The sequence below is a fragment of the Nelusetta ayraudi genome, unplaced genomic scaffold (genome assembly GCF_046127955.1).
Source record: "Nelusetta ayraudi isolate G7.1 ecotype Tasmania unplaced genomic scaffold, CSIRO-AGI_Nayr_v1 ptg000017l, whole genome shotgun sequence".
NCBI classification, from domain to species: domain Eukaryota; kingdom Metazoa; phylum Chordata; class Actinopteri; order Tetraodontiformes; family Monacanthidae; genus Nelusetta; species Nelusetta ayraudi.
Window position 1 is genome coordinate 5,805,828 of NW_027466067.1, and position 27,028 is coordinate 5,832,855.

General features: G+C 42.4%; 3 protein-coding genes across 12 annotated transcripts in view; 2 read left to right on the forward strand and 1 right to left on the reverse strand.

The window, feature by feature from the left end:
* The first annotated feature begins 514 nt into the window (after positions 1-514).
* LOC142887376 (uncharacterized) lies at positions 515-8,733 on the forward strand. Of its 3 annotated transcripts, none has more exons than XM_076024990.1 (19): positions 515-621; positions 1,303-1,467; positions 1,735-1,834; positions 2,427-2,566; positions 2,751-2,843; positions 3,165-3,237; positions 3,307-3,572; positions 4,128-4,218; positions 4,314-4,386; positions 4,472-4,764; positions 4,858-4,973; positions 5,103-5,275; positions 6,112-6,237; positions 6,362-6,443; positions 6,545-6,643; positions 6,990-7,133; positions 7,224-7,305; positions 7,455-7,595; positions 8,085-8,733. In XM_076024990.1, exons 1-19 carry the CDS (start codon positions 586-588, stop codon positions 8,291-8,293), a joined length of 2,502 nt encoding a protein of 833 aa, XP_075881105.1. In that variant the 5' UTR covers positions 515-585; the 3' UTR covers positions 8,294-8,733. The 3 variants fall into 3 exon arrangements, with proteins under 3 accessions (XP_075881105.1, XP_075881106.1, XP_075881107.1); XM_076024991.1 differs by having other exon boundaries at positions 8,088-8,733; XM_076024992.1 differs by having other exon boundaries at positions 2,430-2,566.
* A 1,932-nt stretch (positions 8,734-10,665) lies between these two features.
* ncoa5 (nuclear receptor coactivator 5) lies at positions 10,666-19,345 on the forward strand. Of its 4 annotated transcripts, none has more exons than XM_076025030.1 (12): positions 10,666-10,817; positions 12,032-12,093; positions 13,401-13,658; positions 13,876-13,983; positions 14,890-14,953; positions 15,989-16,228; positions 16,311-16,426; positions 16,608-16,737; positions 16,885-17,087; positions 17,164-17,368; positions 17,584-17,675; positions 18,357-19,345. In XM_076025030.1, the coding sequence occupies exons 3-12, from the start codon at positions 13,490-13,492 to the stop codon at positions 18,911-18,913; spliced, it is 1,884 nt and encodes a 627-aa protein (XP_075881145.1). In that variant the 5' UTR covers positions 10,666-10,817; positions 12,032-12,093; positions 13,401-13,489; the 3' UTR covers positions 18,914-19,345. The 4 variants fall into 4 exon arrangements, with proteins under 4 accessions (XP_075881145.1, XP_075881146.1, XP_075881147.1 ...); XM_076025031.1 differs by having other exon boundaries at positions 16,888-17,087; XM_076025032.1 differs by lacking the exons at positions 13,401-13,658; positions 13,876-13,983.
* A 706-nt stretch (positions 19,346-20,051) lies between these two features.
* Positions 20,052-27,028, reverse strand: part of slc12a5a (solute carrier family 12 member 5a) — a 127,994-nt gene continuing 121,017 nt past the window's right edge. For 3 of the 5 annotated variants that reach the window (XM_076025022.1, XM_076025024.1, XM_076025026.1), the window contains exons 24-26: positions 26,948-26,962; positions 26,471-26,604; positions 20,052-25,826 (exon numbers count right to left, since the gene is read on the reverse strand). In XM_076025022.1, coding sequence (XP_075881137.1) covers positions 25,735-25,826; positions 26,471-26,604; positions 26,948-26,962 — 241 coding nt within the window. In that variant the 3' untranslated portion in view covers positions 20,052-25,734. The remainder of the gene's footprint in view (positions 25,827-26,470; positions 26,605-26,947; positions 26,963-27,028) is intronic. The other 2 variants (XM_076025023.1, XM_076025025.1) reach the window with 1 other exon arrangement.

Below are 27,028 nucleotides of genomic sequence, written 5' to 3' on the forward strand. Positions count from 1 at the left end.
CCAAATCATAAAAGGCACCTCTATTAGTTTTTAAACACTTATAACGTTAGGGACTGGAATATATTTATTTGCTATTTATTTTATGGTGACCTGATACTGCTGAAAATAGAAATTAAAACTTCAGGTCAAAAAGGTCATCTCTTTTGAAACAATAACTTTTGTCATTTGCATAGGGTGTTTTTTGGTAAGTGCACTCCAGATATATTCTGGTTGTAAAAAAATAAAAATAAAAAAAAGAAGCAAAATTTAAGCTTAAAACTTCTGTAAATTTAGCCTCCTATACTGAAGGTGGCAGTGTGCCAATAAAATAAAATAAAATAAAATGCACAGGCATGCAGTTCCGCAGCTCACAGCGACCTGGAACTTTCAAGTTCTGAGATCAAGGCAGCTTTCTTTGATTTTTCGGAATTTTGTATTCTGGGAGGAAGTTTTCTCAGAATTCTAGAATTCTCAGATTAAAGTCAGGATTCTAATATGAGTGTCAGATTGGTGTCAGTCAACCACACAGAGGAAGAGAAGTAGCTATATTAGGTCACCTTCTTTTTACCTTCTTGAATGTAGTTCTGGACTTTGTAGTTTCAACTGATGGAGAATTGGATGACAATTCCATATTTATATGAGGTAACTTGTTAGTGACAGTGTTGCCTACTTTTTCTTTTTCTTCTTTTTTCTTTTTCTTCTTTTCTTTTTTTGCAATATATTGAAATATCTATGTTTTATATATATATATATATATATATATATATATATATATATATATATATAAATATATATGTATATATACATATATATATATATATATATATATATATATATATATATATATACACACACACACACACACACACACACACATAACATGTACCTTTTGCTAAAAAAAAACGCAAATAGCAGTATAAATAGATCATCATTATTTATCATTATGACGTCATACGTCATTGTACTAACACTAACCCCCTTAGTTAAACATACAGTGTATTTATACACAGATGTGTGCAGGGTCACAGTTTTGTGTCGGGGGGGTTGCTGTCTGGCTTGTAGATGCACACGGATTTGTCACTGTGGTGAGACGTGTGAGCCTAAGAAATGGCGGTGACCCCTTATTGCACAAATGGTGGTGACCCTTTATTGCACACCTTTACACACATCACCATTACGTTATCGCAAGATCTATTTGCATTTATTAAAAGGCGTGCATGTGTGCCACCCATCTTCCTGCACGCCTGCATGCACACATGCCTTTTCTGTGTTAAAACACATTAACTCTCCCTTTATCTTTCATTACGTCACCTCTGCCATCAGAACCCACCAGTAGTGCCAACCAGTGCCCCATGGGTACAGACAAATAGTGGCCCACCACCGGTGGGACCCAGCTATGTGGACCCACATGGCACGGAGATTATGTATTCCCAGCCAGAGCTGCCTTTCAGTGACTCCAGTCAGGACTGCTTCATCCCCCAAGGACAGGTTGGTTCACACTAATTATCACCCATTATTTAAGGAATAGATGTATTTGTGTAGTACATTTTTTGAAGAACAAAGTTACAAAGTGCTTCACAGCCAAACCTCCCCACCACAACGATTCAACAAAACAGAAACAGCATTGATATACTGACTGAAGATGCCTCATGATGTGACAGATAGCACACTTAAGCTGAAAAGATTCACTTCAACAAATGAATATTTTCAACATGTCCTCTGTCATTTTTTCTGACTATTTTTACATTTCTAAAGTACTGGGCACAGTATTTGAGTCCTGCAACGCAGTATCCTGGCAGCAGCTGGGCGGCACCCTACAACCCAGGACCTGGTCCCGCTGAATACTCAGCGTATGGTGAGTGTTGTTCCCGCTGCCAACAACAGTCAAGGCTCAGACCTAAAGCATCATCCCTGGTTAATCAAATGTCTTAACATGATACAGGAATGCAATTTGAAGTCTCGTGTGCGTTCACAACCCCAAGTATCTAAGGTAGTTGTGTTGTTGTTTAGTATAGCTTTTTTGGTGTGTTCAGCAGCTGTTTTTTTTGTCACCTTAGGTCGCTAGACTCTTGTTAAACTTCACTGTGGACTTTGTTTTGTTAGTTTGTCTCCAGTATCTCGCTACTTTTCAGGGTCAAGATTTAAAAGCACAAATATGACATGAACCCTTTTACCCGTGTCACTGCTGGCTGTTAATACACCAGACTCTGAAGGTTTGTAAAGCCTAACAGTCTAACCCTGGTTTATTTGTTTAAATACACAATAACAAACACACTTCAGTGGACAGAACCCAAAGCATACATTGCCATCAGAATAAGCTGTAAACGACGATCCCAAATGAAGTGTTAGAGGACAGTTTACTAGACAGATCTGGTCAGAGTGTCATTCAAGATGGTTGAAAGCAATTTTTTTTTCAAGTTCAAATATTCTCTTGTGTTTCATTGCAGCAGCAGGATCTTATTATGCTGCTCAGACACAGAGCTTCCCGTTTGTCCAGCCCACGGCATTTCTGTTGTTCGTCCCCCAGCAAGTTCCTTCACAAGCAGCTTCAGGCTCTAAGTGCCCACCGAAGAGGGAACGCAAACTGGTAGTTACAACAAAAAAGCCTTCATGTCACTTATCCAAGGTCAAAAGGTTGAAATAATAATACCATTGTGTATTCTGATGACTACGGGCAAAACATAAAGACTGTAGTCACTGAGAATGGCCGTAGCCTTTCTTAACAACGTCACATGATGGCTTCATTGGCGTATACCTCCATGTCCTGACAGATAAGGATACGTGACCCCAACCAGGGTGGACGGGACATCACCGAGGAGATCATGTCAGGTGTCTGGTCCGCCACTGCAAAGGATGCTCCGCAGGTTTGGAAGGTTTCCTTATGAATTCAACCTTGAGCAGCGGCTGCAGGGGTCGCACCACAATGACTAAACGTATGCTGAACGACAACACAAGACAGGAGTAGTAGCAGCAGCAGCACTAAAACAAATGCAGAAAGTTGGTGGGAAAACAAACTGCATGCACCTTAAAGGACAAGACGAGAGATTGCATTTAGAAGAAAATGTTAAGTCATGTAGAAATTGCAACATCATCGTTGCTGAAGGAATTAACATGTGAATGATGATAGACAGAATTAGTAAATGATACAAATTGCTAATAAGGTATTTGTGATTTTGTGACAGCAGTCCAGCACAGCGGATACAAACCCTGAAGAGATCAACAGTGAGGTTCTTCCTGTGACCACAGAGGGGACAAAAGGTAGGTAACTTTTTGAAGGCTGTGGTCTCCAAATTGAGATATTCTAAAAATATATATTTCTATTTGTAGCGTGTGCGGAGGAAATTGTGGAGGTTTCCACCGCTGCTACGGTGCCGCCGCCTCCTGTTGCAGCCATCACAGAGCCCTTGGTGGAGGTCCAACAGGAAGTGGAGACCACGACATCCACGCCACCGCCGCCAGAGTCACCTGCGCAGTCTGAGGAGGCCTCAGATGCTGCTGAGGTGCAGCCGTTGCCAACAGAAGACGAGCAGACCCCCTCAGCCCCCCCTCCACCAGCGGAATCCCAGTCACCTCCTGCCGAAGCGACGTGCAAAGTAAGACACTGCATAGACATTCATGTCAGGGGCTTGCGCAGATTTGTTTTGTGGTCGTTCTCAGTTGGGCAGTACAACAAAGTCAGGTACGTAGCTGTGAAAAAAAGTATTTCCAGATCATCATGCTGTGCGGTAGAAATAACTGCAGAAGCAATAGCAGCAATTTGGAGCACAACAAATGACAACAACTACTTACGTATTGTAGTTATTGTAGTTGTTAATATAGTTTCTTACTGTAGTTAGTAGTTTTTTTTTTGTTTTTTTTTAAATTAAAAAATGTTATTAAAAAATATCAAATACCAAATTTATTCAGACATCACAAGATTCATAGACTTTACCTTTGGTCTCTACAAGTATCTATATGTATTGAGTATTCATAAGTTTTTCTTTTCCTGTTATGTGTGTATACATTATTTTGGTTGACTGTATATATATATTTTACATTTTATACATATACATATACATACACACGTATGTATGTTTGTATGTATGTATATATGTATAATGTGTACACACACACACACATATATATTTACAATTTTTTGGTCCTTTTAGGCTGATGCACTGGACACAGGTGACCAGCGGTTGGCTCCAGAGGGCGTTGGGTGTCGAAGCTGCGTCAAAGGTGTCAGAAGCAGAGAGCACGGTAAATGAACTTGCACTGAAAAGTGCTGTTTTAAGCAAACAAAGTGTCAGATCGACGAATTGACCTTGAAAACAAACATTTTTCGATCTTCCCAGGACTGCAGCAGTTAGACTCGGCGTGTTCAACCAGCTTCCCTTCAACAAAATATGATCACAAAGCTTCTCCGAGGTATTCTCACGTTTCCATTCTGAAATGAAGTGCAATTATTAGACACGGTTAGAGGAAATTCAGCAACCCATCTCCCAACCTCTAGGTCGAGCTCCCAAAGGGCGTGCGCCGCTGCCAGCCACTGCCGCAAACGCAACAGGAATCTGTTCGACCAGTTCAATCGCAGAGCTGAGGGGCAGCCGGACCGCGACCCCAGAAACAGCTGGATGCAGATCTGCCGTAGGAGTTTCCTCGGGATGCAGGAGGAGGGCGGGAGGGCCGGAGACCTGTGGGACCCCACGCGGCCTGTGCTGCAACGTGTCAGCGTGGCCAAGGACAGAGACAGGGGGGGCATGGACGTAGGAAGCGGAGACAAGTGTCCAACTGCAGACCCCGCAGGTAAAGGTCTCGGCAGACGGAGTGTGCGAGTTCGGCGAGGACGAGGGTGACGGATGGGTGAGGAAAGAATGTTAACCGTTCGTTGTCCTGCAGACAAGTATGAGAGCGCCATCAGTCCTCCCCTTCCCAAACCTGCGCTGACAAAGGAGGAAGTGGAGGAACTCTCACATGTCATCATTAAAGAATACCTCTACTCTAGCAACCTCAAGGTACATTGCGGAGCGGTGAAACCAACCATTTTTCTCTTGCTCATTTGAGACGTTGCCTTGAGTCCCTTTTGTGATGGCTGGCATCCATCCCATCCACCCCCCACACCCCCCACCCCTGTCTCTCTGCAGAGGGCGCTCCTGTGCGTGAAGGAGCTCAACAGCGCCTCGCTGCTCTACGTGCTCGTGCAAAGGGGCATCGAGATGATCCTCAAGCGCAGGACCATCGCCAGAGAGCGCATCGGCCTGCTGCTCTACCACCTTGTGAAGGAAGGGTCGCTGCCCGCGCAGCAGTTCTACAAAGGGTGAGCGCTTACAGCGAGGAAAAACATCCTCTTATTTCTGTGTGGAGGTCTGAACAAATGGCTGCATTTCTCTGCTGTTATAAATCTTAACATTCCCATGCTTTTTGAATCTCTGATAATACTTCAACATGTATTGGTCTCCACCATCTGCCAAACTGCTCTGTGTGACATGACATCTTTGTTGTAAGTCATATAAATTGCAAAATCTGAAACTCCACCTCATGTGAGCGTAAAGCTGTTTGTGATTCAGGGGAGTTTGTTTTTTTTAACTGTTTGCTTTAAGTTAATTTTCGATATGTAGTTTCAGTTTTCACAATGTAAAATTTAATGGGAGCACAGTCATAGTCTGCAGCGGCTGAGAACATTTAACCTTGCAATGCAGTTGGATGCAGTTTTGGGCTTTAAAATTTCATGCATCCATCTTGCTAAGCTCCACTCTGGAGTTTTCAGTTGTTGTTGTTTTTTTTATATTAAGACAGCAATAATTTTTTCCTTTACTTTTGATGAAAAAGGGGCGGCCTTTGAAATTCAAACAAACAACAAAGATGCAGAATCTAATGCTTTATGAGAGCAGGATGGCATTAGCATTTTGCATTAACAGGAGAAGAACGTGAGGGACTCAGGGCTTTGCAGTGAAAATTCTGCTTTTCACTTGCTGACTGACTGTGAGTGTGATGAACTAAGACGGATGTTGCATAAACCTGATAGCTTTAAGAAAACCATCTGGTGCATCAGATTCGAAGGCTTTTCTGATAATGTGGAAAAAGAAATTGACGGAATGATGAGAGTTTTTTTTTTAAATAAATAATTCTTTGTGCGTGTGTGCGCGTGCACAGGCTAGAGGCGACCTTGGACACTCTGGGAGACACCGCCATCGATTTGCCTGATATCTGGTTCGACGCTGCCGAACTCATTACGCCCATGCTCTATCAGGGTGGCATCCCGATGGGACAGCTCTTCAGGTGAGCTACACAGAACAGATGAGTGATTCTGTCTGTTTTTTAAGCTCGTGCTGAAGACTCCCTGCCAACATGAAAAGGTCACAGAGTGCTAATCAGCTGATTCCCGTGCCATTTGTGCCTTTAGGAAGATCTCAAAGCATCTTCTGCCCACTGGACAGGCTGCCCTGCTGCTGGCGGAGATCATCAAGCTGCTCTGCAGACAAATGGTACCCGTAATCTGAAAGACTAGCGTTGGGCGTCTGAGCCGCGAAGATTGTTTTATCAAGTTAAACCCAACTGTACTTGTGTGTGCGCTTTCTTCCGTCAGAGCCCAAAAAGAGTGGGAGCCATGTGGGCAGAAGCTGGCCTGAGCTGGAGTGATTTCTTACCCGACAATGTGGACATCAACAAATTTGTCACCGAGCAGGTCTGTGGAGTTCTTAGTTGTTACTGCTACACGGTAAATGTAAACTACTGAGGAAAAATCACACTCAGGTGATGTGCAGTTGTGTCTTTCTGTAGCCTTTTGGTCATATTTTTTATTATCTGTGAAAGAGATTGTGAGCAATTGTTCTTTACAGTAAGTCCTTGTATGAAAATTACCTCATGAGAAAAAGTCAATCTAAACAACATAAAGCATACAATCTTTGCAAAGACTGCAATGAAGAAAGGAAAACAGAGAAAGTCAAGTCGCTCAAGTCTATTGACAATGATTTTAACAAATGGTTGGGGACTAAGAAGGGGATCTTTGATGCTTCCTCTTTGCCGCACAGAAAGTGGAATTCACACTGGGATATGGGACGGACTCGAGTGACTTTAATGAGAGGAGGATCCTCACTGAGGAAGAGCTCAAGGAACAGCTGGACCTATTCCTGCTCAACCAGGTGTGCAACCAGCAGATCGAAGACTGGATTGAGGTGCGTGTCAGACAAAGCAACGTGGACGGACCAGTAAACTGACAAACAATTTGATTTTAATGTCCAACCTGTTTTTTTTTTCCCGTTTAGACTTACTTGGACGAAGCACAGATTTCCTCGAACCGGTTTGTGAGAGCGCTGATGACGTCAGTGTGTCAGTCTGTCATGAGCTGTAAGTACGACTGGCGGCCTCAGAGCGGCGGCAGCGTTTTGTTAGAATTAGAGGACCGTTCACTTGATGGGTGCTCTGGATGCGGCTTGACCGAATCTTTCTTGTGCTGCTGCTGCTGCTGCTGCTGCTGCTGCGACTGCTCATCTCAGATGGCAACAGGTACGAGTTGGATACCGAGCTGTTTCAAACGAGGGCCAGTTTGCTGCAGAAATACCTGTGTGATGAGCAGAAGGAGCTTCAGGCCCTGTACGCCCTCCAGACTCTGATGGTGGACATGGAGCACCCAACCAGTACGTTTCTGAGATCGCCATGTATTTCTGTATTGTTACACAGCAAGATGAGACAAGAAGCATTGATACACATATTTAGGGTGACCATGTTTTGAAAACCCCAAAAGAGGGAACATCCCCTGGCCTCTTGGAGCTACTGCAAAAATACCAAAAGATAGTTAAAAAATAGTTATTTTCTAAATCATACATTTATATAAGACATTCCTTTTCTGTTTGAATTGAAAACTCAAATATTAAAAGAATCAAACCTATTGTGAGGTACCAAATAGGTACCTCAGATTTATGCCAGTGGCCCCATGCAGTGCCTCATGATACATTTTTTTATTTTCATAATAGAATTATGAATTAAGGCTCTATTAAACAAACTTTTATCAAATCCTCCCAGATGTAATTTTAGGATCCATAAGGATCCCTAATGAAAAAAAAATGCAAATTTCTCTGGGATGATTCCTAAAGTCTGTCAGCGCTGACGGCTGTTTTCTGTCCCAGCAGACCTGCTGCGTCTGTTCTTTGAAGCCCTGTACGATGAGGACGTCATTGGTGAGGACACCTTCTACAAGTGGAAGTCGAGCAAAGACCCAGCTGAGCTGAGAGGCAAAGTTGTGGCCCTGAGATCAGTCATGGCCTTCTTCACCTGGCTCATCGACTTAAGAGATTCCTTCCCAGCCCTCATCTTTGATGAAATGACTTTAGTTTAGTGTCTTTCATCCAGGCTTAGTTAGTTTCAGACAACAAAATGGACTTGAATGACATTTTTCCCCCACAAATTTTGCACTTACATTTCCATTCTTTACAATCTATAAAGCATTTAGTGGACACAATATCAAACTACACTCATAATATGTTGTACAAGAATCTATCTGAGGCAATTTCTTGCTTCAATAAAAAAAAACATCTGTGCAAAAAGAAAAAAAAAGGAATTGCAGGTGGTCGTGCTGTCAATGCACTGCATTTACACTGCTGTTCTAAAACGCTGATTCTGTGCTTTAACTCTACTTATTCTTACTCTTACTAATCATTTAAGTTTGAAACTTGAAGTTAAAGTGCCATTATTTAATCATCAGGGAGTTCTTGGAACCCTTAAAGGTATTTTTTTAAATAAATGATTCTGACCATGAATGGACAGGAACTAATCTTAGTTGAAAAATGAAAAGAAAAAAAAAAAAAGTTGAATGGATCAAGTGTGAATGGACTTTGGAGCTGAATGCGTGAATTTCATAGACTTTGAAATATTTCCCCCCATCTTTTGATATTCTGCAGGAAACCTTGGGTTTTGCCAGAATTCTTAGAATGTCTAAACGAGAAATACAAAAACACATCTCCCCAAAATGAACAGGGCATTTTGGTGTTGAAGCATGTTGAAGATTTGAGAAGAAAAATAAAATATGTATTTCTCGAAAGCGTATTTCACTTCCTCGGTAGATGAAGGGCATGTGTTGCGTGGAGTCAGGATTCTTATTTAGTCAATAGAAGTTGAAAGGATTCAAACATGCAACTTGAATTTTTGAGACTTAAATCAATTAATTTATCTATGTTGATGCTATATATCACATTAAATGTCAGACTTCAATTAATTCCTCTTTTGTATCCATGCAGATAACAACTGGATTGATCTTATCAAATCACATTGCGAGCAGTTTCCAAAACAACATAACTGCATGGAAATTCATTGTCAAAGGTTGATGTGGTCAATTTCATCAAAACAAGACCCCTGAAAGCATGGCTATTCTCTGCTCTTTGTGAGGAGATGGGAGCACAACAAAAAGCTGGGCTCAAAAGTCAACGACATGGGGCCACTTGCAGGTTCATCGGGATCTCAAGACACTCCCACGTCAAATTTGGGGCTTCTAGCCCATGAGGAACCCTGAAACCCTAACCCTAATTCCAGCAGTAACCCTAACCCTAACCCTAATTCCAGCCTTATCGCTAACCCTAATGCCATGCAAGTCTATGGGGTCAAAAGTCCCCATAGACTTTTGACCCAAACACTTGCAGGTTCATCGGGACCCCTCAGGACACAGCCACGTCAAATTTGGGGCTTCTAGCCCCAAAATTGGGGGGTGGGGGGGCATGAAAAATCTTCGTCCTCCAAGGTGGGGCGTGACAGAGAAAGTTTGAGAACCACTGTTCTAGCCACAGCATGAAAGGTTGTTTTGGATCTCCTAATACGTTTTGAGTTTGAGTGGCCACTGTCGTTCCGCGAGTAGCTGCGGAACGATGGTGTCGTTCACGCCAGACTTGAAGCGGGGTGCACCTCCGCGGCCGGCTCGCGCCGCGCAGCGATCGTTTCAGAGGTGTCTGGTCTACTTTCTCTCTAATGCGCGAGCCGCGAGCGAAAAAGCCAGAGGATGTGTGATGTTGTCGCATGACTGATGTTGTTGATGTGGTCAATTTCATCAAAACAAGACCCCTGAAAGCGTGGCTATTTTCTGCACTTTGTGAGGAGGAGATGAAAATTGTTCTTCCTCCAAGGTGGGGCCTGACAAGAGAAAGTTTGAGAACCACTGCCCTAATGCCATGCAAGTCTATGGGGTCAAAAGTCAACTTTGTCCTGGAGACATGGGACCACTTGCAGGTTCATCGGGACCCCTCAAGACACAGCCACGTCAAATTAAAAATTTGGTTCCTCCAAGGTGGGGCGTGACAAAGTTTGAGAACCACTGCGATAGAGGGATAATTTCACCAGACACCTTACACGTCCACATGACCAGTATCTCAAGTGATATCTTTGTTAACTGATGTACAGTATCGTTTTTACATTTATTTCTGACTTGATGATTGGTCCATAAGTTTATTACTTATTTACATTGGTGATGACTTCCTGCTCTCTAATTTATAAGAATTGTGACAGGCCGACTGAAAATATTTCATAGACAAAAAAAAAAGGACAGTAACAATTAGACATTAACAAAACAAAACAAAAGCAAAAAAACAACTAAACGTCATTTTTAAGGTATTTATTTATTGCCGCTCCTGTGTGGGTGACGATCTCAATCTTGGCAGGGCGCGCGTAGCTTGTCAGGGGGCGCTCTCTGCCACAGTTGACTCTCCGAAGAGGCCGGTGTAGTACCTACCCCATAGATATAACCTATCCTACACCGGTTTTGGATCGGCGAACGGAAGTTGACGTTTCACCGGAACACAAGCTAGAGGTCCGTCTTTGAAAGAGCGGAGAAAACACGAGCTACGTGCGGCCTGTGGGGGCTGTAAACGTAATAAAAGGTTAGTAAAAAAAAAAATGCTACGAGTCCTTCATTGCGAATGTTCCGAACAAATGATTGTGCGCCGTCAGCACGCGGACGCACATACAATTTAAGCAGCGTTTTCATGCTACACATTTGAGAACGTTAGCTTCGCTGCTTAGCTCGCTTAGCTCGCTAGCTCGTCATCACAATCGTTCTCCAAGACGACGCTTTGTTTGGGGGTGAATTGTTACAAATCATTTTTGGTTACTAATGCTAATAAGAGGTAAACGAGAGAATTAGAATTTGGAGTAAATAAATGTTATGTACACCGTCAAGATGTGTTCATTACGCCATGTACGCTGTTTGATAGGAACTGGTCGTCACTAGTCTGCAAATTTGGTTTTTAAATGTCCTTGGGGATGTTATTACTTTTCGATCTTGTGTTGTTCCGGACACTACGGTTTCATTGCACAACCAGTTGCTACTTGTAGCCACTCTCGTCATTGTTAATGCACTAACCGTAATGGTCTTCGAGGGAATGTGTCTCTTGCTCCGAACCAGTGATGGAAGTCGAACCGGGGCGACTATATTCTTTAGTTGTATAATAGAATATGTTTTTGTTTTTCCTCTGCAACCTGAAAGCCAAATTGTAAAAATGTGTTCGGAAGAACGCACGGCTAGATCCAATTGCGTAGGGTGAATATGCGATACACCACATCATTTACGGTACAAAAATGTACTGAAATCCAAGCAGGTCTCTGCAATATGTTTAGACATGCTGGGCATATTGAAGTTGTGAAGAAAATGCATTGCACAAACCTTATTTCTACTCATACTTTTCTGTATAGTATGAAATGTTAACCAAACACATTTGAATGTTTACAATAGGGCTGTTCAGTACATGTATGTATGTATGTATGTATGTATGTATGTGCAATATGTATGCACTTAATATGCTGTACACATCCCAGACAACCACCTAAGCAGCTGTAGGGTACATACAATGCACCATCTATTTTGTTTGGTGGAGTGGATGTGGTTATTTATTAAACAAATGCAGTGTGACCTCAATTGCCAGCAACTAAAAGCAAAAAGACACCAACGCTGTAGTTTTAAAAGTCATTTCAATCACAAAAATGATCATACTTATCACATATAAGGCATAGTTTTCCTGATTTTTTTTTTTTTTTACAGCTTGAATTTGTGGGACATTTTTTTAACTCTTATTTTTCTTTCTTTTTCTTTTTAAAGACAATTTGGAATTGGAAACTTGGGAAGACACAGATTCAAGAGAGATTCAGATTTGAGTTAAGGTATGTAAGGCCCTGCTTTATAAAACATATTATAGACATATGGAAATAAACTGTTGTCATATATAAAATTCAATATTATTGAAATTTCTGATAATATTAATTATTATATTAGTGATAATACTGATAATACTGATATTTCATGAGTGCGGTTTATGGTATACATCATTTTAACTTGTGCTATGGGTTCTAGTTCAGTACAGAGTGGGATTGTAAAACAGATTGACATCTGTATTGGGACAAATGCACAATCATTTTAAATTATTGATTTTATTAAATAGCTTTTCATTTTTTACAACTATTTGATAATCTGACAAAAACACTACTTTCCAATGTTAATTGTGAGATATTGGCATTGTGACTGCAAACTTCTACATGTACAGTTTATATCCTATTTTGCACCCATCCACAATTTTCATTTGAAAATATCCATGTTTTTCTTTAAAAAGTATAACCTCATGAATTTCTTCAATTCAAAAACAGTAACCCTTAGTTACTTAATTTTTCGGAGGCATTTTCCAATTTTGCGACGTTTTAACCGTATTAAAAAAAAATGATGGTTTGACATTTTAATTTGTATCCCATTTTCGCGTGGATCTGTTTGCGTATCGTTGCCGCATCATAATCCACTATGTAAACATTTATTTTTTTAACTTGCTCGTCAACAGTTCCGAACCCACATTATACTCGAACACCGAAGTAAAAGAAGAAAAAACTGTATGCGTTCTTTCACATCCGTGGAACCATTTGCACTTGTTGGAACCTGAAAACTTCCCCAGGACCCGTGTTGTGATAAAATGCTTTGCAAAAGTCCACCATTTTTAAATGAGTCGTGCATATAAAAATAACAAAAGGTGTTGTCTCACTTCACGTCAGGTATAACACCAACATCAAGCTCAATGCCGTCATTGTTAAAAAAACAAAAAAAAAAAACAGTTATGTGTTGCACGGCCTAATTTCATTCTCCGTCCGCATTTCTATTCACTGCTGTGATTTGAAACTGATGAAACCCCTCAGGATGAAACTAAAATCCATTTATCCTTGCAAATAGTTGAAAACAGTCTGCGTCGCTTCACGGAAAAACTGCCTTACGAGACTTTCACATTTTTGCACCAAAGCAAACATTGGTTGCATCGCTGAATTTCCATGCTGAATTTCCATTTACGTTTGTGAATTTGGAGGAATCTGCAATTTTCCACCTTGATGCATTGACTTTGTTGGACTGCTTCCACCTGTTTGACATTGAACTGCAATTTTTGTTTTTCTCCATGGGATTTGATTTTTCCTCTTAACTTACTGACCTGTTTCAGGACCGTGGACGACAATTTCTAAAGGCTTATTTAAATTTTCAAGCATTTGATACACAAGAAAGGAGAAGCGTATACCCTTGGATCAAGTCATGTCTCGCAGAAGAAGTCGCAGCACGTCACCTCAGCGTTTTACACGCACCTGCAGCAGTAATGATCCTAAAGATTTGGAGAGAAGGATTTTTGTTGGGAATTTGCCAACCTCCGACATGGAAAAGAAAGATTTGGAAGACATGTTCGGCCAATATGGGAAAATTACTGGTCAGTAAATGTAATCTTAAACTTGACTTAAAATTTTATAAAAAATTTATAACCGTAATTGTAATAAACTGCTAAAGCAACCTTTGCCATGTTGCTATTAACTTCTTTGTGGCTGCTAGCATGTGAAATTAACATACCATGCTGTTCATATATATATCGGCTTATAAAATGTCCGCTAAACCTATCTTTTGTACCACCTAAAATGTTCCTTTTACAGGCGTTTCCATGTTTCGTGGGTTTGGATTTGTACAATTTGAGCGCCTTGAAGAAGCTGAAGCTGCAAAGGCGGGATATAAGGGTCGAATATATAAAGGGTATAAAATAGGTAAGACTTAGTTTTGTTATTGGTACACTGTACCGACAAGGGCAAAAACAATAATAATTATATATATTTATATATATTTATATGTGTATATATATATATTCATATATATTTATATGTGTATATATATATGTATATATATATATAGAGAGAGAGAGAGAGATTTTTTTTTTCAAAAGACATCACGTGGTTTGACTATTTGAAAACGTCAAAAATTCATCGGCAATAGTTGGTTGTTTTTTTTTTCCATAAATCAATTTTTCTGGAGAGAGTGATATCATCACCTACCTAAAATAATTGTCATTTTTTTTGCTGGGGGAAAAAAAAAATCATCTTTATGATGATTTGTTTCAGTTTTTTGTGGTCTCTGATAAACCGTTAAAATGGCAGTTATGTTAAGTGGGTATCTGTCATATTCTAATTGCTAAATCCTCTACTATACACACAATAATGCTATAATGTTTTGTTTTAGTTAGACTCTTAATGCCATTTTTGAAATAAACACGTTATGTTACGGTACTGTGTCAAGAAAATAAATAAACACTCATTAATTTTAAGTGTATATCTTTGAAAGACCTTTTTTTGTTTTTTCTTTAAATATACTTACATACATCTGCTATTTAAGCCAAGATTTGTTTGGTGATATCTAATGTTGCTTCAAGAAGACACTTTCAGTTTTGTCATTAGTTTTGAAAAGTCAATAGAGGAAATTTGATCGCATCATTTCTCGTGAAGCCGATTCATCTCAATTTTCTGCATTTTGACTCGTCTTTGGATTTTCGAGCCTGGATGTTGGGACTCATTTTCATTCGGATCCTGTTTGACGCGGCGATCCCATTCTCCCTGAACGCATAAACCTGAATTCACCTGTCACTGTTATGTTCAACGTTTGGATTGATTTATTTTCAGATGTAAATATGGCAGTGGAGCGACGACAAGTTAAACCTCCAATTCAGCAGAGTCCTCCTCGAAGGTAAAGTAACGTCAAATGGATGTGAAGAACTTGCATTGCCTCTGGCGTCCTAGTGTAACTAATAAATGACGAACAAAAAGGGCTTTTTTTCCGCTGTTGTCATTTGCGCCTTCATGATGGAAGTTGGTGGACCGTCAAATGGTTTCGTGGTGGTTTGGAAGAGTCAACTTGTCACTGCTGAATAAAAACAGCCACTTGAACGTGATTTAGTTTCTTTGTCTCAAAGATTCTTGTGTTGTGGATTTTACACGCTTAGGCTCTGGGTGTTGTCTTTTTTTTTTTTTTAATTATGCTTTTGCATTCCATCCTTTAAAATAGAAGTGCATTCTTAACTTAAAAGATCTTAAAAGCGTACGCTGCAAAATATTTTACAAAACAAAACTCTCACTTGTTTCTCGGCGTGTGTCCCCCTTTGCCCAACACCTGCGTGGATCCAATTTACCGGATGTGGCAATGGACTCATTGCTGCCAGCTAAAAAATGTTTGGTTTTTCAAAAAAAAAAACAACAACAACAACAAAGAAAACTTGTTTTTTCAAGTCAAACTATTTAATTTCTCGGAAAAAAATGAATCAAATGTCAAAGGTGAATCAGGTCTTGTACTATTTCCATACTATAACGGATTTACTGAGTAAACAAAACCCAAACGATGAACTCAACATGGACTGAACATCGTTCCTTCATGTCAAGAAACTGCACGCACAAGACTATTTTATGAAGGTGGTTTCATTGCGTGCTACATTCCTGGACACGCATTTTCAGAGGACGGTGTGTGGACGTGCATGGGAATCACTTCGTGGTCCAATTTGTTTTCCGTCACGCCTGGATTGCGTCGTTCGCATGGATTTTAATTGCGCTTTGGTCATAATTTGATTTCACTGAAGAAGCCACTGTCATTCTCACACACACACACACACACACACACACACACACACACACACACACACACACACACACAGCCTACACAGCCTACACAGCCTATTCTTGCCAGGCAGAGCACCGACTTCCTTGGACTAATTGACCGCTTTTCTCTCAGGGCCCCATACAACAGTTATGGGGATGGCAAAGACCACCGACCTCGCTCACGCTCGCCTCATTTTGGTCGCGATGGACGGGAGCCCCGAGATGGTCGCGATGGACGTGACAGTCGTGACGGGAGGGACCCTGGAAGAGAGCCGAGAGTGAGTGGCCACTCCCGAGACCCTGACTACCGGTACCGGGGCTCGGAAAGCAGAGACAAGGACTTCAGAAATGACCCACGGGAGCCATCCCACAGGTGACACTCGTTGCTCAGAAGATTATTTAGAGTCTGAGGCATTTGAAGTGTTGCTTTAACTGAACTAGTTCATTCCATACAGAGGAGAGGACTACGACCGACACTATCGGGGCGGTCCTGATGACTACTACCGGAGGAAGGACGAACCCTACAGGGAGTCTTATAGGGAACCCTGGAATGGCCGTCGTGAGCCAGACGGTATGTATTCATTCTTAAGACTTCAGATTTCTTTTTGACTTTCTGTACGAAAATTGCATAACTATGTCAGTTCTGAACCTAGAGTTAAAAAGAAATGCGTGATTGTACTAACGATTGAAGGTTGAGAAAGAAAGAAAGAAAGAAGGTTCAAGGTTCCACCGTTTTATCCTCCTAACTGTAGACGATCGTCCGCGACCAGAAGAGCGTCGACGCAATGAATTGTACCGGCAGTATTATGAGGAAATCCAGCGGCGCTACGACACGGACCGTCCCGTCGACTGCTCCGTTATTGTCGTCAATAAGGCACAGAAGTATGTCCACTGTCCTTTTTAAAAGATGGATCTATGACAACAGGCGTATTTGTATGAAGACAAAAAATTGTCACGTGGGATATTTTCATTTCATACTGCTCCCGTGTGTCTCCTTGTTTCCGTGCACTTTTGCTTCTGAAACAACTGTAGGGAGTATGCCGAGACAGTCGGGCGGAAAGTCCGCGATTTGGGCATGGTGGTGGACCTGATCTTCCTCAACACCGAAGTCTCTCTGACCCAGGCACTGGAGGACGTAGGCCGAGCCCGAACCCCCTTTGCCATAATCATTACCCAGCAGCACCAGGTCCACCGATCCTGTACCGTCAACATCCTGTTTGGCACGCCGCAAGGTAATTAAAGAGGACAGGATGCAGCTGTTGTGTAAGTGGAGAGCATATCAAATGTTTGCCCCTGTTATTTTTGTAGAGCACCGAAACATGCCAATGCAGGATGCCATGATGCTGGTTGCCCACAACTATGACACCTACAAAGTTGAAAACCGCGAAAAGGAACGAGAGGAGATTTCCAGGAAAGCCGCCAAGATGGCCGACGACGTGTTACTCAGGGAGCCAGACAGAGAACCCCACCCCGTCTCTGTGCTCACCACCGTCACACTGCTGTCGGAAAACAGGTATGACATTTAAAGGACTCGCAACCGTCTTGGTAAAGAAGGATCACTGACCTGTGGCTGTCTGTGATTCGTACACCTCCAAAAGCCACAGTACAAACTACAGGTTACATAAGTCACTGCACTTTGAAATATTTATTGTCCGCGTGTCGTTCCTTTGGATCTCATACTGCCTCGAAGAAAAACGATTGCGTGAAATGTTTCGTCTCTCTCAAAAGGTTTGTGACTCCAGATGAACTGGACAGTTTCATGGCTTACCTAAAAGACAAAAGAGCCCGTCTGCTACGGAGAACTGGAGAACCTCTCACAAGTGAGTTGAAGGACCTTTTTTGGTGGTTAAAAACAAATGATCCGATTCCTGCCTTCCTCAGCAAATGGTCTTTGCTAAGTCAAGTCAAGTTGACCCGATCTCACGTTAGCCAAGTTTATGCAAACGTCAACATTCTGTTTACCTGTTAGACAATAGAATTGTACTTTTGATCACTTTGGGAAACCAAGGGTTTTACCTTTGCCATACTAAATTAGTTTTATAAAAATCACCTTTGACTTTTATTAACCTTTATTCGGCACATTTTTAATGTCCGATGGTACCATTGGGCAGCCATCAGCTCGGAGAGCCGATAGATCTCGTTGTGGGTTGTTTCGTCTTGCTCTGAATCTTTTCACACATCACGAGGCACAGAAGCATCTGCACCTCGCCGGTTGACCACCGCACTGGTTCGCCAGTCTCTTCCCTCGTCTACTTCACTTAAGATAAATATGCACGCTCTCAGGAATCATTCTGTGTTATCAGTCCCTGTCCATCACTCTGTTGTCATAATACTCTTGGCTCGCTTGGAAACCGACCAAGCGGATACTAATTTAGTACCTGGTACCAGGTACCTACTAACGAGTAGGTCCTAGTGGGAAAAGCCCCAAAGGATCTGTGAAGATGTTCCTTTTAAGAAATGAAGAATGAAGCAAAGTTTAATTGAGTCCGTCTCCCTCACAGCTGGGGTCCACGTTCCAGCCCCCGTAGCACCCGCACACACCGACATGCCACCCACAGCCGCGGTCCTTCCCATGTCTCATCCTTCCCACCCGGCACCGCAGACTGGCCACCTCGGCCTGTCGACGGGCTCCGGCACCAGCGTCAGCACCAGCAATCAGCAGGACCTGCAGGCGAAAATCCTCAGCCTTTTCAACAGCGGCTCGGGGGCGTCGGTAGCCCCGGCTGCCCCTCAGACGCAGTCCTACGGCTCGATGGCTCCGGTTCCTTCCACGAATCCACCGCGCCAAGCCATGCCGGGCCCTCCTCTTGGTGGAAACCAGGGCTACATGGCCCCAGCGGGACGCATGCCAATGGCTCAGCCTGTCCAGAGACACCCCACCTCCACCGCTGGCATCAACTTTGACAACCCCAGCGTACAGAAAGCCCTGGACACTCTCATTCAGAGTGGACCACCTCTGCCCCTGGTAGGCGCCGCTGTGTCTCAGCAGCCAACCCGCAGGCAAGTGCCCGATATGGGCCAGGCCCCACCTATGTCCATGTATCCCCAACAATATTAACGGTTTTGGTGAAAATCGTTGCTCTCTAAAAATGTGATCTCAGTGTCAGCCAGGAACACATCGATCCTCAGTTTTGTGAATTTTGCAGCTATGTATAGATAGGCTGTCGAGTGTGTTTTTAAACTTTTGTTTTATACTGAGTTTTTTTGTTGATTTGAGCGAACTGAGACATTAGTTGAGGGCGACTAAAAAGTTTGCAATTCCATTTTCCGCGACACCTAAACTTCATTACAACTGTGCGTAGGGTAAATTTTACAAAATGTAAAGTCCAGTTTATTTGCGATTAAAATGGAACTTCTCAGTTTGCCTTTTTACCACCTATTTTTGTTAGATTGTTTTAATTTCAATTTGTAATGTCTTTGTTGTCAAATCCAAACGCGATTAAATACCCAAGAGACAGTTTGTTTAATAAAATGGTATTGGTTTATTGCATTTTGTGCTGACAAATCTATAAAATGGAACGGGTATCGCCAGAAGCCATAGAGATATAAGCATTTGAAATGTAAGATAAAACTACTTTTCCTTCTTTTTAAATGTACCATGAAACACAATAGATAATAATACATGTTTTTTTTTTTATTGAATTTTAGAATATTTAACTTACACTGACACAAAAGAAACACCTCCACACTAACTTGTTATTTGAGTTATTTACACATAGCCCCTCCCACCCCTTCCCCCAGCGGTTACAAGTGCACATGAATACAAATACACACTCCCACAGAACTTAAAGGAACACACTACAGCTTCACCATGAGACTAGGTACAGTATCAAGGAAGAGTAATGAACAGTTCTGAATGAAGGAAAAAAAAACATGATTCCATAGTACTGAAATTTGATATAAGTGTGTCTTTGTGTGTATGCTGTAAGTATATATAACTATATTTATAGAATCTACACCCATCACATTTTTTTTTCTCAATCATTCGTACAATGTTTCCCACAGCTCGAGTGAATTAAAAACAAACCGGGACAGTGTTGACTCCACTGTAAACCAACTGTTGTTCTAATTAGGCTCTGCATTTCTTTAAACGTTAGAAATGAAGGAAGGAGTCTGACATGAGGCTGCTGTCCAAAAGGCAACAAAAAGCTGCTACTTGGACCTCTGAAGCACAATAACAACATTTTTTTTCCCCCCCAGCAATTTGAAAAAAAGAAACCAAAATGTTAAAATTGTGACGTGGACTCACCACTAAAGCACTCTGAATGAGAACAGTGCAGGATCAGCTGATCTAAGAGCTGGAGAAGTAAACTTTCCATTTCATTTTGGCTTCTGTGCACACAAATTATGTTGAAGTAATTATTTATACATTCTAATTATATGATTTATAAATTATATATATAGGTTAAGAAATTAAATGTGTATTGGTTATTGTGCTTTAGAGATTCTGAACTTTGTTGGCCTTAGTTTGGCCTAAAAAGATCTTCCCCCTTTTTTATAGGCCTGTCTGAAAAAAAAAACAACGCACACGTCGCCCATTGGGCTGCAACGTCTGTACTTTTAAAACATTTTTTCTTAGAAAACCTCTAATATACTCAATTTGTAAAAAACAAAACAAAAAACAATCCAGGACACTCGAACAGGAATGCCTTATCAATAAATAAATGTCCTGTTTCTACTTTGGCACAGTTGTGTTTTTAAAATTTTAACCCATTTCTAGCGACCATCCGCTAAGTGACTCTTTGCTACAGTTAGGTGAAAAAATAAACAGTCGTCTGTGTCTAATTCACTGGAGCGATCACTTGCACACCTCTAGTTAACTGAAACGATATACTTTGGTAATCAGTTTATCTGCAGATAATGTTTGACACAATGAGAGGACCTTGTCACCAAATCCACCATAGAAAATAGACTCTCATCATGACCATAGTCATTTTGAACACAATAATTGGCCTGTCCTAAGGAAAGAGGAAAAGAAAAAAAATCATACCCAGCAAGTGAAAAGTAAAATATTCTGATATAAACGAAATACTTTTATACCACAAACACCCAATATATTGTCAATACACCTTGTTCAAGGGTAATTGCATGCATGCACTGAGTTACACGACATAAGTGGAACACGGCTCTGCTCGCACTGCACGGATGGATACTTGGGCTTCTCTCCTCATGTGAGTCCCGCATACGTCGAGTGTGTGAAAATGAACTAACAGCCGTCGTGGTCGACCGTAGCCGCAGCCAGCGGACTGCGCGCCCCCCCCACTCCCTCCTCCCTCCTTGGTCGTAATCTGAATGTTCTGATTGGGAAAAGTCTCCCTCGGTTGTTGCAGCGGGAGAGCCTCCTCTACCCCGGTAACTGATGTGTTTCAGAGCCCTTAATATCCATTTAAGGATTGGAGACTTGTGTGATGATCACCGGCAACGTTTGTCTCATGCTACAGTTTGTGCAGGCGAAGGATCTGATCGAAACATACAAACGAGGATCAGTTTTTTTTTCTTTTGAGGGGAGAGAGATGGGGAGGGCAAGAGAGTGGTGGCGTTGGTGGGTTGGGTGTGTGTGTGTGTGTGTGGGTGGGTGTGTGTGTGTGTGTGTGCGTGCGTGCTGGTTTCTAAGTCGGCCATCTCGTGCTATCCAAACAGAGCCGGTTGCCAGAATTGGAAGCGCAAGTTTCATCTTTGATCAATTTTTTTTTTCAATCCCCCAGAATTATACTGCAAACACATTTAAAAATACAGGGGCGGGGAGAGGTGGGCCGGAATGAGGGGTGGGGAAAGGAAGGGAGGAGGGGGGTTGGGGGTGGGGTGTCACAGAATGGAGTAATGAGTCCTCACCAACCTCACAGGTTGAGTGATGAGTCTTAACGTAAGAAAAAAACAAAACGTAACCGGTTGCTGTTGGTGTTTTCCAGAAGTTGGACAGGAGAGTGGACAGGATGTGATGCATGCGAATCAATACTTAATCAATACTTTCCCCATGAAGAAAAAACAAAGAAAACAAAGAAAAGATTGGCTGGTTGGCAGTAAATCGAGGTCAGCAGGTCCAGGTGTGTGGATTCTTGCAGTTCAGAACTGCTGCAAAAACTGATGGGGATGTCGAGGGGAGATGAGGGTATGGTCGGGATCACACAGCTGGCGGTAATACACTGGTGTGCCTCCAGAGGTCGCTGTGGGACAAAGTCTGCTCAGAGCAGCCTGCCCCTCCCCCACTCACCCAAACTGACCCCCCCAGGCCCCCCACCCACACACACACACCCTCGAGCCCCAACTTTGTGTTAAAGTGCATTTGCTGTCTCAGCCACCACGTCTGGAGATCTTTAACGTCCGTTTAGACCCGATGGCAAAAGCGTTTGCGGAGAAAGAAAACCAAAAAAGGAAAAAGAGGAGTGTGAGGAAATAAAAGACATTTCAAATGAGGTGACGAAAGACGACACGAGTTCCCACGCGCGGGACCGATCCGAGTGATCCGTATCTACAGGTGACATGGCCGTTTTGTCAGGCCCATTCATTTGCACACGCCCGTAATGAAGGACTACTCGAGCAAGACTGAAATAGAACAAGTAACAATATAGTGAACTCATAGATTATTCTTCATTTATTTATCCGTTCCTCTTTTTTATTTTGCAAAAGACTTGTATATGTATATATTTATATATTATATATATATATATATTTTTTTATGTCTAGCCGTGTTTGCCGACTGAGCAGCCGGCACCTGCCAGCTCTCAAAAATCTGCCGGTGTGTGAGGTTTTTTTGACAGGCTTTCACGCCGCTCTGCACCTCGCACATGAAAGTCATCACTATAGAAACCACTAAAACAAATATTGCCACGTAATACCATGCAAACAGCATATATAAAACATCTGTAAGTCCATAAATAAATTCAATTTCTGATAAATCTCTCCGATAAAGATCAGATAAATTTTTTTTTTCTGTTTCCATAACATAGATAGTAGTTTCTTTTTTTCTTCTTCTTTTTAAAGGCTCAGTTGATGCAGGCAATGTTGTGGAGACAATCCCAAAATAGCCATCATCTTAAAAAAACAAACAAAACCAAAACAAACAAAAAGCGATGTTAGCGCTTAACAAACCCCCGTTGTTCATCCCTTTGGCACCCGAAAAGATCTGAAAAAACCTCAAATGTAGGTTTGTCCAAACAATCCCTAAACGCTTTTAGCAGATAAACCAGAAATATTCACAGCGAAACACATCAGTCGATTCCTTTTGACTAACGTGCCTCGAATTATAACAGTATTTTATTCTCAAGATTGATCCCCCTGTAAGCAATGGAATTAGGACAACGATAATCAATGGGGTATTTTTCCCTCCCTTTTTTAAGTGAGAAAGTGGGGGGGGGGGGCGACCATCACTTGTACTATTGCATCAATGTGTTCCAATCGGAGCGGACGGCTCTCCCCCGTCACCGCCAGCAACTGCCACTGATATGTATGTCTTTACCCTTTTCCACTGGATCTGAAATGTTTTCTCTATGTACAGTACAAATAAATCTATTGATACTAGCAGCATTCACAACATATGTTCAGACATTCAAGCAACACTTAAAACATTGAATACTGTTGTGTAATCATAATAACCATAATAATAATCATAATAATAATAATCATAATAAGTCTAGAAACTAATTTGTTTTGCTTCCCTATATTGTATATACTCTGTGTGTGTGTATAGATTTATATATATACATATACATGTTTATATGCATATGTATTCATTTATATTTCTACTACAAGTGCAAATGACCAAAAAAACAGTTTCTCCGAGGGAAAGAAACCAAAACGTAAAGTGACAGCTGTTCTTGGTTCAGAATGAGATGGTTCTGGAGGTTGTTTTTTTTTCATCCCCCCAAAAAGACTTACGAAATCTACATATAGAAAATATATGTGTAAAAAAATAAATAACATGATCACATGAGTCCGGATTTTCAACTATTGCACAATCCTTCCAAGATGCACTTCACTTTTTTGTTTTTTTTTCTCTCTCAATAACCTAAATGTGACTCGCTCACGGAGGTGTGACGCGTGCGGCTCAAATCTGAAACCAATCTAGAGGATATAAAATCTCACTGGTAAGTCTACTGCATAGAGTTCAGTCTTATGGACAGCTACAGAAGCCTTTGTCCTCTCTGCTGGCGCCTGCAGACGCTCCCCGAAGTACGTCAACCAAACCTTTGCAGGTCTACTTTAAAATGTGTCCATTTACGGAGATCCAAACATCAAATTCTTCTTTTCTTTTTTTTTTTTTTTTTAAATCTCTCCTCACCCAAATCTTGCAGTTGTCCACTTTTCTTTGTTCTTTTTAGATTTTAAAAATTTAATTTCTTTTGAAAAAGAAATACTTCTGATATGGCACATTTAACAAACTAGTTTGAAAAAACGGGAAAAAAAGAGGAAATCCTCAAAGTGACGACACAATTATCAGCATCAATATATATGTTCTGTCTACAAACATAAATACACATTTGTTCTCTAGATGAAAAAATAACATTTAGCAGTGATTAGGTTTTGTTTTTGTTTGTTTCTCCACGATGAGCTCTGACAAAACGCGTCGCTGGTTTGCACAGTGCAGCGGCGCTCGTCACGTCGATTGCTTGCTGTGACAGGAGGCGGTGTCAGCCAATAAATAAATAAATAGAAATAAATACTTATTAAAAACAGTGATTTTTTTTTTTTTGAACCCCCCCCAACCTCAATCCCCCCCAAAATCCCCTCCCCCCGCGTGGGGTGCGCCTCCTCTCACTCTCTCTCACTCTCTCTTGTTCAGGGAGGATGTTGACAGGACGTACAACACTCGTACTGGAACAGCGCGTCAGAGCCTGTACAGTATTTACAGTGATCCACGCAGAGGGGAGCGGGTGTGATGGGGGGGGGGGGAGGGAGGAGGGGGGGTTGCGAGGAGATGCACTATTCACAGTTTTAGTTACGTGTCAGTCTCTACACACTAAGCTAGCCTTGGTTTGTATTTTTTTTTCTCGTATCGTTATTATTGTTATATTCGCGGTAGTATTTCTCTTTTTTTTTCTCTCTTTTTTTTTTTGGCACTATCAGCGGCCGCGGAGATAAGCGCAGCCACTAGAGAGATGAGTCGAGAGCAGACGGTGACGGCAGTCAGAGGAACAAGTGCGAGAAGTAAAAGGCGCGCGGACGCCAGGGTGCCATGCTAAAGAGTCGGAGATTGTTGCTGCCGCTGCCGCCGCCGCCGTCGTCGTCGTCGTCGTCGTCATTTTTGTTACCGGAAGTTTTGGATGCCCGTCGTCGGCTATCATCACGCGTCCACAGTTCGTTCTGTCCCGTCGCAAAGTCTGTCCGTCGACACGACGACGGCGGCGGCGGCGGCGGAGGGACACACTGGGACAGACAGTGTTCCTCTCTGAGCAGAAGCTGCTGAAATGCCACGTTGGAAATTAGAGAAGAAAACAAAACTGTCCTTTTTTTTTTTTTTTTTTTTTTTTACCCTCCGTACAAAAAACAACCAAAAAGCGTAGAAATATTTAGAGATCGAGACAAAGGCGGACGCACACACACACACACACGCACACACACACACACACACACACACACACACACATGCATGTGCGCTCACACCTCAGCTCCACCTCCCCGCCCGCCGCCCCCTGACAGTGTGACTGGAGCTAACGCGAGTTACTACAGCAGGTTAGTAGACTGGTGGGGGGGAGGGGGGATGGGGTGGGGGAGGGGCTATCCTACTTGGAGCGAGAGAGAGGGCTGAGCCACAGTGATGGTGACGGTGGGGATGATGATGATGATGATGATGATGATGATGAGAAAGTGGCGATGAAGCAGCGCTGAGATGGCCGGGCGGGGGTGGGGAGGGGCGGGGCGTTGATGAAAGGGGCCGCTCCTTCAGGAGTAGATGGTGATGACCTCGCGGCCGCCTCCGCGGACCAGGAGGACCCGGTTCAGACCCTCTGTGAGGACCTCCAGGAACTCCATGTCTGGGGAGGGAGGGGTTAAAGAAAGACAGCCAAGAGCCGGAGAGCCAGACGACAGCTCCGGGTTTCCACACACTCGGCACCAGGGTTTTATGGTCGGTACGGCAGGACAGGGCTTCAACAGGCTCCTATCGGGGTGGCGTTCTTTCCCTTTCGTGAAACTCCAAATTAATTATCTTGACAAAACCACTGCTAGGTTCTGGCCCGCCACTGTTAGACCGCACATGTGGTACCACAAATCCCAGAATGCTCTGCTGGTATGGGCATGGGCAAACTACCAGGGGCCATATGTGGCCCGTTGAGCTTTTTAATCCTGCCCACCGAACTTGAAGAAGTTATGTTAATAGTATGGAAGTAATAAAAAAAGGAGTATTTCATAATTTTTCCTGTGTTTTAAGAGTCTTTTCAATAAAGAGCTAAATACCGTGGGGCTTCAAAGGCACTGATTTTGTTGGAACTTTTCTTTTGTTCATTTTCAATGGACATTAAAGCACGTTTTCTCCATATCCCCTGATATATTTTTCTCTCCTATGAGGTGGGTCACCAAAACGCTCCATCCATCTGCTCCTGCTCCGGCCCCTCTGTCACATTTTAGACCGCATTGTGGCCGCACCAGTCAAACAGTTTGCCCACCCAGTGAAGGATACAGTTTTCGTCACCTGTCCGGTTCCTGGGCGGCCCCGGCATGTTGAGGAGCACCAGCTTGGCCTCCGAGGACTTTTTGAGGATGACCTCATTGAGCTTGAGTGCCGTGTGCATGCGCCGCACGTTGAACTGGTTCCTGGGTAGGAGACAAAGCAGAGCGGCGGGGGGGGCGGCGTTCAAATGGCCACAAGTGCAGATTCAATTCAGAAAAAAACGAAACAAGAAAGAAACAAATAATGAAAAAAACAAAATAAACAAAGAAGCCCACCCAGGAATAACAGAACGAAGCCAAAACAGAAGAAAAACGTCCAACCAAAGCAGTTTTTGGTTTGGAGTGACACTAAACGCATCGCTGACGTGACAAGATGTTTTCATTCACACACAAGTGTTCCCCCATGGTCATCTGCAGCACGTGGCCACCCGGGTGGGAATGAAATGTGAATGGACTGAAGGAGGTTGATAGGAACTTCAATACTCACAGGTTCTCCCACTCGCTGCAGCATGGCAAGGAGAGAGACACACCGTTATCAGCACTCAGCTGTGAATGCGTTTTTTTTTTT

Bases quoted from the DNA above. Each gene is read 5' to 3' on its own strand.
- ncoa5 (XM_076025030.1), top strand. From the start codon at position 13,490: ATGTCTCGCAGAAGAAGTCGCAGCACGTCACCTCAGCGTTTTACACGC. The intron at 17,088-17,163 runs GTAATTAAAGAG...TTATTTTTGTAG, and splicing joins CCTGTTTGGCACGCCGCAAG to AGCACCGAAACATGCCAATG. The intron at 17,676-18,356 runs GTGAGTTGAAGG...TCTCCCTCACAG, and splicing joins AACTGGAGAACCTCTCACAA to CTGGGGTCCACGTTCCAGCC.
- LOC142887376 (XM_076024990.1), top strand. From the start codon at position 586: ATGGAGAATTGGATGACAATTCCATATTTATATGAG. The intron at 1,468-1,734 runs GTTGGTTCACAC...ACATTTCTAAAG, and splicing joins GCTTCATCCCCCAAGGACAG to TACTGGGCACAGTATTTGAG. The intron at 4,765-4,857 runs GTAAAGGTCTCG...GTTGTCCTGCAG, and splicing joins TCCAACTGCAGACCCCGCAG to ACAAGTATGAGAGCGCCATC.